General features: G+C 43.8%; 1 protein-coding gene across 2 annotated transcripts in view; it reads left to right on the forward strand.

Moving 5' to 3' along the window:
* The window catches only part of Parp4 (poly(ADP-ribose) polymerase family member 4), a 90,993-nt gene extending 78,751 nt beyond the window's left edge, over positions 1–12,242 (forward strand). For both annotated transcript variants that reach the window (XM_031362554.1, XM_031362555.1), the window contains 4 exons: positions 1,608–2,981; positions 5,672–5,771; positions 8,069–8,201; positions 11,696–12,242. In XM_031362554.1, coding sequence (XP_031218414.1) covers positions 1,608–2,981; positions 5,672–5,771; positions 8,069–8,201; positions 11,696–11,888 — 1,800 coding nt within the window. In that variant the 3' untranslated portion in view covers positions 11,889–12,242. The remainder of the gene's footprint in view (positions 1–1,607; positions 2,982–5,671; positions 5,772–8,068; positions 8,202–11,695) is intronic.
* The last annotated feature ends 469 nt before the right edge of the window (positions 12,243–12,711 follow it).

Consider the following 12,711-nt stretch of genomic DNA (forward strand, 5'->3'; position numbering starts at 1 on the left):
AGGTGGGGGGCTGAGTGGGTTCTGAGGTTGGAGAGTGCAGGTGGGGGACGGAGGGGGTTCTGAGGTTGTTGGGTACATAGTTCAGAGAAGACTGTGTATGTGCACATGCAGGTGAAGGAACGAGGGCCACGTGAGTTATTACAAGAGTTGGGGATGTACATGACCAAAGCCACACAGGGTGGCAGACTCCTCACTCACTCACTGTGCTTCCTTGCCTCAGACCTGTATCCATGGCTTTAGTTCTCTTCCACTCATATAAAATGTTTGCCTCTTACCATTGGTCTTTGTCTATTAGCATATTATCAAACTTTTAGCCAGTAGTGGTGTAATCTTACACTCAGAAGCTGAAACAGGAGGATTAACATGAGTTTAAGGCCAACCTGGGTTGCATGGTAAGAGCCTGCCTTGAAAAGTAAAAATAACTAAATACGTTTAGGCCTTAGGTATAGATCAATGGTAGAACACTTGATCAGAAATAAACAAATAGGAAACAGATAAGCATTATTATATTTTTATGTATGTATTTGCATCCTGGGGGGCGGTACATGTAAGCATTACAGTGTGGATGGAAAGGTATTCTGGCAATGGGGAGCCACAGAATACCAGAAAGTCACACTATACAACAAACCTCACACAAGAGATTTATTGGGAGGGAAAAACCTAGGAAGGTGGCTGCCTCTATGCCAATGAGAAGCAGCAGAGAACCAGACAGAGCACAGGGTTTATATAGGGCTGGGTGGGTGCATGGGCTTCCCCAATGGCCTGGGATTGGAGGGATTATGTGGCCTGATCTTAGGGCAAAGTCAAGTATTAGTGGGATTTTTTTTTCTTTTTTTTTTTTGGTAGGGCAGAACCTGGCCATTTCCCACCTTGGGGGCTAGGAACACCCATTGCAGCCTGGCTGTTAGGCCTTTTGGTAGAAGGAGGGGCTGGCTGCTGGAGGAAAGGGGGCGGGAAAGGGGGAGGGAAAGAGGTAGAGGAAGAGGAGGAGAGTCTGTATGTGTCTCTGAGATTGACTTTGGGCTTGGTCAAAAGCACCTGTGTGCTGTGCCATCCCAGCCATCCCACATTCTGCTTTTATTTATTTATTTTTTCTTGTTCTTCTAGTATCCATGAGTGAACCAGAGACCAGAGTTGGGTTTGCTCACACAAGGGAAACATCCTACCACTGAGCATTATCCCCAGCCCTCGAAATGTTGTTGTTTTGAGATGTTTTCTCTGGGTAGCTCTGGCTGTCCTGGAACTTGCTCTGTAGCAAGCTGGACTCAAATTCAAGAGATTTGTCTCTGTCTTCTAAGTACAGGATTAAAGGTGTGCACCACCACTACCTGTCTTAAATTCTTATTTTGAAACAGCATCTCACTAAGGTGCTCAGGCTGGCCTTGAATTTAGGATCATCCTGTCTGAGCCTCCCCAGTGTGAAATTAGGGGTATAAGCCACCATGCCATCCCTAGCTGACAGCCCCTCTCCCTGGGCTTGCTTCCCTGCGGGGCTGATGGTCCTCATTCTGCGATGTGATGCGTGATCCCTAACAACCCAGTCGTCCAGCTTCTTGGAAGAATGTTCCCTAATTTATTTTGTTCTGTTTTCTCTTCACATGCACAAGTTCTCTCCTATGCAGCCCTTCTCCATCTCCTCTGAAGGGAATGAGAAACCATCACTGCTATCCACTGTTAAAAAACGTAAAATAAAGACTATAAAGACGTGTAATCTAGACGATTTTGAAGATTCTCAAGACATGTCCGCCGCACCACAGTCTCCTAACTTCCTCCTGCCTCTCGATAACTGCCCACAACCAAAGGATGTGGAGCAGCTGCTGGATGTGAACTGGATGAAGCCAAAGGAAAAAAGAGGAATTAGAAGCCAGCTCATGGCAAAGACGCTTCCAAATGTGCCTGTTTCCCTGGATTCTCCTGCTCCTGCAGATGCAGCTGGGTTTTCTTTCCTCTCTGCCCGCAGCTCTAGGTCTGCCCGTCACCTTGGTGGTACCCACCCTCCTCCCCCTCTTCCTCCCCCTCTTCCTCCCCGTCTCCGTAGTGGTACCCACCCTCCTCCTCTCCCTCCCACTCTCTTTGGTGGTACCCACCCTCCTCCCACTCTCTTTGGTGGTACCCACCCTCCTCCCCCTCTCCCTGGTGGCACCCCTCTTCCTACCCCTCCCTCTCTCTTTGGTGGTACCCATCTTCCTCCCCCTCCTCCTCCCCCTCCCCCTCCCCCTGCTGGCACCCAATTTTCTCTTTCTCCTATAGGACTCACCCCACCTAAGATGGGTCTGTTTAAGCTCAGCCAAAGCAGTAAGCTTGCCATCTATGACTCGGAGCCGCCTCCCTTGGGCTCTAGGGGTATGACCTTTAATGGCACAGGCTTTAGTGGTATGGGTTTTGGGGGTGGTACCACTTTCTCAGGTAGCTTCGCAAGTTCAAAGGATTTTGATCCAGGTAAATTTTCCCAAGACCCAAACAACATCAGCTTCTCTCGCAAAGCCCCTGAACTGGGTATTCTTCACGGGTCACCTTTTTGCAGTCCTCCTAAGCCACCTTCTGCCTCTCCTCTTGTCACCAGTGTACTAAGCTCTGGGGTTCCTCAGAGCTCTTCTTTTTTTCATTTGCAAAGTGCCTCAGAACCTCGGAGCCCTAATTACAGAATGTCAGAGATCAGCAGGAAGTCACTTGAGTTAGCTCTCCCATTAGATTATTCTTCCAGAGCTGTGTCATCAGCCTGCGTCCTAGAAGAGGCCAGGGCTGCCTCACTGGCTCCATGTTCTTTTGAAATGGAAACATATGATGACGTAACATTTGCATGCGACGATGTTGATGAGAAGTTTTTAACAAGTATTGAGAATTCGTTAGAAGAGGAAAGTGTCATCTGTGAAGAAGATGAGGAAAGTGTCATCTGTGAAGAAGATGAGGAAAGTGTCATCTGTGAAGAAGACCGGAAGAGCCCTGTGTCGTGGGCGTCACTCTTTGCTCTGCAGACTGAGGTATTTGTCTAATTTCTGCTTAAGTCTGTGGTCAGCACGAGTCACAGTTTACACCTGTGCTTCCCAAAACAGTTGGAAGGAGAACACTTTGTGCCAGTCAATTGGTTCAGAGCATGTGTCAGTGTGGGAGACTATAGCTCTCACACTGGTGAATGGGCACCTGAACAAAACTTTCCTCTGCATGGTGCTGGATGGCATTGGTCACGCATTGTTGGTGACTATTAACATTCCTCAGTTGGAAATTAGCATCTTGAAGAGGCCATGGACTTATTTTCTAAGTTCTAGTACTGAGAATTAAAGTTGATAGAAATTTCCTCTTGCCCAGTAAACATAGGTATGGTGAGTATTCTAAATATTTTCCTATAGGTCTAGAGATGTGGATAGCAGTGAATGTGAGTGCTGCACTAAGGGAAAGGTATCCTGGAATTGAGAACAAGGGATACCACAAAGTCACCTGGCACAACAAAGCTTGCATAAGAAGTATTGAGAGGGAAGAACCCAGGAGCATGGTTGCCTCTGAGAAACAGAGACACCCAGAGGACTGACAGGGAAGCCAGGCTTGTATAGGATGTTGAGGCGGGCCCAAGCTTTCCAGAGTGAGGATTGGTGGGATTTTAAGTCCTGAGCTTGGAGGATTTCAGGCTTTGGTAGCTTTTCCTGGTCAGAGATTGGTCTAGTAGTACATCTCTTTAATCCCAGCACTCAAGGAGGCAGAGGCAGGTAGATCTCTAGGAGTTCCAAGCCAGCCTAGACTACACAGTGAGATCCAGAATAGCCAGAGCTGTGTTGAGAGAGCTTGTTTCAAAAAACAAACAAAAATATTAACAAAGAAGTGGGGAGTAGTTTGTTTGGGATTTCAGGGGAAAGGACTTACTTTTATTTCTGTGTATGATGTATGTCTATAGGGGTGTGCCCATGGAATCCAGAAGAGAGTATTTGACCCCCTCGAGATAGGATTACAGTTGCTTGTGAGCAGCCCGACATGGTTACTGAACTCAGGGCCCCTGGAAGAGCAGGAAGTATTCTCAGCCATCACTCCACCATCTGGGACTTGTTCCTTTTTGTTGAGATAGAGTCACATATTAGGAAAGTAGCTTTAGAAACATCTTCAATAGATCAGTTTTAGGAGTCAGTGAGCTGACTCCATGGGTAAAGGTGCTTGCCACATGTGCTTAATACCCTGAGTTCAGTCCCTGGAACTCACAGTGTAAAGAGAACTGACCTCCAAAAGGAGTTGTCTCTGACCTCTACACGGTATGCATGTACACACGCATATACCCCCACACTCTATACATGTCTGCATATTCTCTTTCTCTCTCTCTCCCTCCCTCCACTGTATACTTGTCTGCATATTCTCTCTCTCTTTCTCTCTCTCTCCCTCCCTCCACTGTATACATGTCTGCATATTCTCTCTCTCTCTCTTTCTCTCTCTCTTTCTCTCTCTCTCTTTCTCTCTCTCTCCCTCCCTCCCTCTACTGTATACATGTCTGCATATATTCTCTCTCTCTCTCTCTCTCTCTCTCTCTCTCTCTCTCTTTCTCTCTCTCTCTCTCTTTTCCTCAGATGTTTACTGTCTCCATCTGCTAACTAACCTAACCTAGGCCTAATCCTGGAGGCTGTGCAATCTAAGCCTAGAATGTTTTCAGCCTCTGAGATTTGCTACTCAAATGGTGGTTTGAATATGTTTGGCCCAGGGAGTGGCACTATTAGGGGGTGTGGCCTTGTTGGAGTAGATGTGTCACTGTGGCCATGGGCTTTAAGACCACCCTAGCTACCTGGAAGCCAGTCTGTTCCTGCTTGCCTTCAGAACAAGATGTAGAACTCTATTTTTCCTGTGCCAGGAAGCTGCCATGCTCCCACCTTGATGATAATGGTCTTAACCTCTGAACTTGTAAGCTAACCCCAATTAAATGTTGTTCCTTTATAGGAGTTGCCTTGATCATAGTGTCTCTTCACAGCGATGGAAACTCTAACTAAGATACTACTGAATAAGCTCACCCCTTCCTAGTTCTTTCTGAGCTCTGGCTGGCTGATTCAACTCAGCTGTTCTGACTCAAACTCCTCTCCAAGCTGACTGATTCAACCTGGCTTCTTTCTTAGCCTCTTGATTGTTTTGCTCTGCTTAGCTTCATACTACCTTTGGCAATATGTTCTAATTTTCTGGCTCCTTATCATTCTCTGGCTCATTCAGTCTTCACCTGTGTCTAGCTTGTTCTTCCTCTGCAACCTGTCTCTCTATAACTATCCCAGGAAAACAGTCTCCTCTCTCCCTCTGCACAGCTTTCTCTTAAATCAGCTCTCCTTCTTCTATTCTTGTGAGAGTTGTATATATCCTAGCCTGTCAAATATTTCTCTGATTTGTCACTTTGTCTGCCCTTCGTATAGACATCACTTTCAAACATGGATGCTTCCTTCTACAAACTAACTTTCTTTCGTTGTTTGGGATTAAAGGTGTGTACTAAGGGCATGTCTGTATTCCAGCCAGAGGGATTGAAGATATGTTCTAAGGCTGAGCCACACCACAACTAGAAATATGTTTTTCCAGTTAGCAACACAGTCTCAGACACAGTGTGATCAAATATCCTTTGTCTAATGTATATTTTAAATACTGAAAAGAAATCATGCTAGAGAAGTACAGTATGACCTAGGACCTATGACTAACAATATAACTTTTTTTCTTAATTTTACAGGATGGTTTTTGGAAACTGACACCAGAACTAGGACTTATACTAAAACTTAATGTAAATGCTTTACTCAATTCTCTTGAAGAAAAGGGCATTCGATCTCTAGGTAAGCCACTGCTTTTCAGTTAATTAAGTCACTATGTTCTTTCATTTTCCAGTCATTTATAGGCAAATTCCTCATTGTAATAAATTATTTTGTAAACTAGTACATTCATTTGGAGTGCACTACTTTTGGAAGTTACATGTGACTAAAATTAGGTTTTTTGTTTATTTTTTTGAGTCAGGGCCTCACCTTATAGCTCTCCCTGGCTAGCCTGGAACTCTCTATGTAGAGCAGGCTGGTTTGGAACTCACAGCAATCTTTTTCCTGAGTGCTGGGATCAAAGGTGTGTGCCATAGCTTTACTAATGATGAAAGTATTATCTTGGTAGTTTTATTAGTTTTCATGGCACCCAACTACTGAAGCACAGCCCTGAGTCTGAGAATAGTAGCATACACCTATAATCCTGCTGTAGCCTTATCCCAAAGCCAGGTAGATCGTGAGCTTGAAACTAGTCTGGGCTACATTGCCAAATCCTGCTAGTAACAGCAATATCCAAAAGCTCAAAATCACATGCTCAATAATTACTTTCTTGGCCACAACATATGTACCTATTGGCCAGTGGTACATCCTGTTTCACTTAGTGATTGACTTTCAGACCTTTGCACTTTCTACATTGTGGCTCTTCCATCTGTAAAACCCAGCTTTAGCATCAAGGAAAGACAGATCAAAACTACACTGAGATTTTTGTCTCACTCCATCAAGAAACAATGGAGGCTGAAGAGATGGTTCTAGGTTAAGAACAAAAACTGCTTTTGCAGAGGATACCAGTTTGGTTCCCAGCACCCATGACAAGTGGCTGACAACTACCTCTAATTCCAGTTCTTTATTTTATCTCTTTCTCTCTCTCTCTCTCTCTCTCTCTCTCTCTCTCTCTCTCTCTCTCTCTCTCTCTCTGTGTGTGTGTGTGTGTGTGTGTGTGTGTGTGTGTGTGTTTTGAGACAAGATCTCTCTATGTAATCCTAGCTACCCTAGGACTCACTGTATAGACCAGGGTAGCCTCAAACTCACAGAGATCCTCCCAAGTGCTGGGATTAAAGGTGTGTGCATCACTCCTAGATTTAACTCCAATTCTAAGGTATCTAACTACATCTTCTGGCCTATGATGGCATCTACATTCACATGCACAACAAACTGGAGAAAGAAAACAACAAATACCCCTGAGGATGGGGCAAACCAAACCTTCATATACGGTTGGCGAGTAGCTATGGAAATCAATATGATGGTTCTTAAAAAAAAAAAAAACTAAAAATAGAATTATTATATAAGCCAGTTATACCACTCCTGGGCATATATCTGATAGATTCTAAGTCAGCACGTCACAGAAATACTCTTCTGTCCATGTTTATTGTGGCACAGTTCGTAATATCCAAGATATGAAACTAATGTACATGCCCATCAACATAGAAATATAGAAAATTCAGTCAGGTGATGGTGGCACATGCCTTTAATGCTAGCACTTGGAAGGCAGAGGCAGGAGAATCTCTGATTTGAAGACAATCTGATCTACATAGGATTTCCATGACAACCAGGTGGGTACAAAAAAACCCTGTCTCAAAAAACAAGCAAAACCAGGAAAAAGAAAGAGAAAAAAAAGAAAAAGAAAAGAAAGGAAGGAAGAGAGAGAGAAAGTAAGTACATAATGAAATTTTATTCAGAAATGAGCCAGACTGAATCCCAGCACTTGAGAAGGTTGAGGCAGGTGGTTTGCCATGAGTTTGAAACAGCCTGAGCTACAGAGTGATACCCTATTAAAACAAGACAAGGGCAGAGAGACGGCCCAGCAGTCAAAATTATGTGTTACTCTTGCCGAGAACCTGAGTTTTTCCAAACCGCCCCCATGGCATCTCCCAACTGTCTATAACTCCAGTCCCTGGGAATTCAGTAAGCTCTTCTGGCCTCTGAAAGCTCTTCACACATGTAGTGCACATGTATACATGCCTGTAGTGAGATCTGATGCCCTCTTCTGGTGCATCTGAAGACAGCTACAGTGTACTTATAATAAATAAATAAATCTTTGCCAGGCAGTGGTGGCACATGCCTTTAATCCCAGCACTTACTTGGGAGGCAGAGGCAGGCATATTTCTGAGTTCGAGGCCGGTCTGGTTTACAGAGTGAGTTCCAGGACAACCAGAGCTACACAGAGAAACCCTGTCTTGAAAAACCAAAAAAAAAAAAAAAAAAAAAAAAAAAAAAAAAAAAGCAAAGACAGCTAAAAAGCAACATTAATATATAGTTTCCATGTGGCATGCCTTTGCCCTTTAGACCACCAGAGGAAGTAAAAGAGATCTTTGTTTTTTTAGGTACAAAAGGGAGAGAGCGTCTCCTGGACCTGATTGCCACTTTGCTGGTACTGCAGTTTCTTTATACTGAGTTGGAACAAGAAGGAACGGTTACCAAATCTCTGATAAAGATGGATGACGCCTTCATTTTTAGGTGCTTTATTATCCTAATAAGAAATGTTTTTAACATTTGTTATCTTTCCCCCTTATATTTTGTTTGTTTTTGAGACCGGCTCCCACAGGCTGATTTGGAACTTGCTATGTCAATGAGACCAACTTCAGTTTTGTAGCAATCTTCCTGCCTCCCAAATGCTGGGACTGCAGGCTGTGCTGTCATGCCTGGTTTGTAATTTGTTCACAGGTTACAGCTTGCTCAAAGGTTCTTGTGGCAGGATGATTGACATGGGATTTTTACCTCAGACTGCCTGGGAACAAACCTCAGAATGCATGTGCATGTTGATGCTAGAACATAGCTTTTTGGGCTCCTGGTTTGGTACTCCACACTAGAGTATGTTGCTCATCTGTGCATTTAGAAGAGACACATTATGATTGTTGGCCTGTTCCAAACAACTGTGTGGTCTGCAACAAGAATGCAAATGGGGACTATGTGTCCTGTGTCTTAAGTATTTAAAGTCATGAAACAAAGCTGGGACTGTACCTTAGTGATAGAGCACTTGCCTAGTGTGCACTGAGACCTGGCTCAGCCCTGCAGTCCTGAGCAAAACACAGAGAGGGGGGGGGGTAGGGAGAATAAATCAGATTATCAACCAAGTCAGGGTGGCACATTCCTTGTAATCCCACCACTGAAGAGGTTACAGATGAAAATCTTAATTTATGGGCCAGCCTAGGCTACACAGTAGGACCCTGTCCCAAAACAAAACAATGGAAAAAAACCCTATCAAACTATTAAATAAAATATATTAAAACATTCTTCCTGGAATAGTGGTGCACATCTTTAAGTCAGTACTTGGGAGGCAGACACAGGTGAGTCTCTGAGTTTGAGGCCAGCCTGGCCTACATAGCAAGTTACTGACAACCAGACCTATATAATAGAGAGAGACTCTGCCTGTTTTAGTTGGGGTTTCTATTGCTGTGAAGAGACACCATGACCATGGCAACTCTTATAAAGGACAGCATTTAGTTTGGGCTGGCTTACAGTGTCAGAGGTTCAGTCTATGAACATCATGGTGGGAAGCATGGCAGCATACAGGCTCTCTCAGAGTTTTATTGCTGTGAAGAGACAACATGACTAAGACAACTTGTATAAAGACAAACATTTAGTTGGGACTGGCTTACAGTTTCATAGGTTCAGTCCTTTATCATCATGGTAGGAAGCACGGCAGCGTGCAGGCAGACATGGTGCTGGAGGAGCCAAGAGTTCTACATTTTGATCTGAAGGCAGCTAGGAAGTGCTCTCTCTAAGACCTGTGTAGGGTATCAAGCATTTGAGCTTATGAGTAATGTAAACAAGCTGTGGTGATTTAATTATGCTTAGCTCATGAGAAGTGTCAATAGTAGGAGGTATGCCCTTGTTGGAGGAAGTTCATCACTGTGGGGGTTGGCTTTGGAGGTCCTATGCTCATGCTCTCTAGGAGAGCCTGCTCCTGGCTGCCTGTGGAACACAGTCTCCTTCTGGATGCCTTTGGATCAAGATGTAGAAGTCTCAGCTCCTTCTCCAGCCCCATGTCTGCCTGGATGCTGCCATGCTTCCTGCCTTGATGATAATGGACTGAACCTCTGAAACTGTAAACCAGCCCCAGTTAAATGTTCTCCCTTATAAGAGCTGGTCATGGTGTCTCTTCACAGCAATGGAAATTCTAAGACATAAGCCAAGCAGTAGTGTCCCACATCTTTAATCCCACCACTCAGGAGGCAGAGGGAAGGGGATCTTTGAATCTGAAGCCAACATGATCTACAGAGCAAGTTCCAGAATAGTCAGGGCTACAAAAAGAACCCTGCCTTCAAAAGAAAAGAGTAGTGCAAACAAAGCCCTTCCCATTTTTGTTCTTAAAGTAAACAAGATGTGAAGTAATGTTCACAGTTAGCTTAGGCAGGGAATATACTGGTTTCTGCCTTATCGCCTTTGGTCATGTGAAAAGAGCAAGAATACTCCTCCCAGGCCTTTAAAGGCCTTTCCCACAAGATAATGTGGACATGCAAGGGCATGTCATGTCCTTGGTTCGGGTACATTTGTTGTGATAAATATTATTTGGGGGTTTCTACACCACCTTAAATCATTTAATACCAAAATAAGTGATGTAAAACTTTTATATTTATAGTAAGTCTTAAAACACTAGAACTGGGCATGTATTGATCCTCATCTATTTTGTCTACTCACTTGCCATGTTCTGCCTGGGCCACTCCTACTCCATCAGGGCAGCCCCATGGCCATGCACTCATAATCCACCTACTCCATGGTGACTTCTACTTTTCTCCTCCTCTCTCTCTTCCTTATGCTTCTAGCCTCAAGCTCAGGGAACCTTCAGCTCTGCATACCTCTCTTCTGCCCAGTTATAGGCTGTAGGCATCTTTATTAACCAATTGTGGATAACTTGGTGGGCAACAAAATCTAGTACACTTGAGGATCTGCTCATCTTGGAGCAACCAGATTTGGAGGTATAGAATCTAGCATTTAATTACAAGCAGCACAGACCTGCATACACTCACTGATTATAGTTTATGCACCTCTTTCTATAGGGCCACTGTTTTAGTAAGGGTTACTATTGCTAGAATAAAACACCATGACCAACGCTACTTGGGGAGAAAAGAGTTTATTTTGCATATACGCTCACAGTTCACCATCAGAAGAAGTCAGGGCTAGAACTCAAGCAGGACAGGAACCTGGAGGCAGGAGCTGATGCAGAGGCCATGATGCAGAGAGATGCTGCTTAATGGCTTGCTCCTCATGGCTTGTTCAGCCTGCTTTCTTGTATACCCCAGGACTACCAGCCCAGGGATGGCCACACCAACAATGGTCTGGGTCCTCCCCCATCAATCATTCATTAAAAACTGCTCTACAGGCTGGCCTACAGCCTGATCTTATGGAGGCCTTTTATTAATTGAGGTTTCTTCATCTCTGATGACTTTGACTTGGGTCAGGTTGACATGAAACTATTCATTCACAGCTACCCTGTAGGAAGAAGATTCTGCCCTCTGCCCAATCCATGGTTTACTATAAGTTCACAGCTTTCTCATTCAGGCTCCACACACACACAATAATAAGTTAAATTACATTTTAAAACTTTGGTGTAAGGGCTGGGGTGCAGGTTTTACAATTGAATCTCAGGTGTTCTTCAAGTATCTAGAACAATTTGAAAACTCCCAGACAGCAGGTGGACATCTAAGCAGAGGCCTCAAGGAAAGAAGCAACAGGAAACAGATATAAAGAAACCAGAAAAAGCTGCAGCTCTCCTAAGAAAGCAAGGGGGCACTGCTGTGCACATTGGGAACTGGGAAGTGAGGCAGGTAAAAAACTAGAAATGTACTGAGTTCAAAATCTCCATGGCAGACAGAGATCTCAAGATTTTGCTTTTATTAAAATCTTCATTTTTGATAGAATCATTTTATCTAATACGGTGTTATAGATTTGATACCACATTGCCTTTCACATATTCTGATTCAATAGAAACTTTTTTTTTTTAAATCTAGGAATATTCCATGGGCTTTTGAGAACATAAAGAAAGCAAGAGAATGGGCCAGAAGGACAGAAGGACAGTATCCATCTATCTGCCAACGGCTTGAGCTGGGTATAGACTGGGAGTCAGCCACAAAGCAACTACTGGGAATTCAGCCCCAAGCCAACACTTCTCTTCACCGAATTCTACACTACAGTCAAGGCTGAAGCCAATGAAATAGCATTTTAAACCTTTCTCATATTTCTTTTGTTGTTGTTTTGCTTTTATTTTTTTCAAGACAGGGTTTCTCTATCTAGCCCTGGCTATCCTGGAATTCACTCTGCAGAGCAAGCTGGCCTCACACTCAAGCGATCTGCTTGCCTCTGTGTTCCAAGTGCTGGGACTAAAGGTGTGCACCACTGCCCTGTTGCCTTTCGCATATTTCTATGTAGAAAATAATTAAATAGTAAAGATACCGATGATGACATGTAATCCGTTTTAAGTGTAGCTATCATCCACTTTAAAATAAAATGGAAAGAATTGATTAATCATTTAACAACAATAAAAGCTGTAAGAACTAATATTAGATGCTGTCTCCGTGTCTTGGTGGGGAGGGGGTGGCTCTTTTTGTCTTCCCTCCAGGAGTCCAGTGGAAGGCTGAGAGATTGAACAGGATAGAAAGGAGTTGGTCTTTGGTTAGTGGCTGTGTTCTAGGCCAGTCCCTGTTTCTAAGACCCTAGTCCCAGGCAGTATGATTTGGTGCGCATGCTTCCTCATATGGCTCTTCTTTCTGCCGATACACCAATAAGATACTTGGTGTCACAAGCGATTTTTCCATGGATTTTGTTTTGTTGTCACATCCTAAAAATCAATCAACAAACCAATAGTCTTACCTTCCAGACATTTCCTAGGTTTTGAATTTTATGTTTGGAATTAATATCCACATTGAGCTACCTTGTTTATTGTTACATTTGGGTTGGCTATGAAATGCCCTTCATAGGCTCACATATTGGGAGCTTGGTAGTCAACAGCTGAGCCTTCAGGAGGTGA

The sequence above is a fragment of the Mastomys coucha genome, unplaced genomic scaffold (genome assembly GCF_008632895.1).
Source record: "Mastomys coucha isolate ucsf_1 unplaced genomic scaffold, UCSF_Mcou_1 pScaffold9, whole genome shotgun sequence".
In the NCBI taxonomy this organism is placed as follows: Eukaryota; Metazoa; Chordata; class Mammalia; order Rodentia; family Muridae; genus Mastomys; species Mastomys coucha.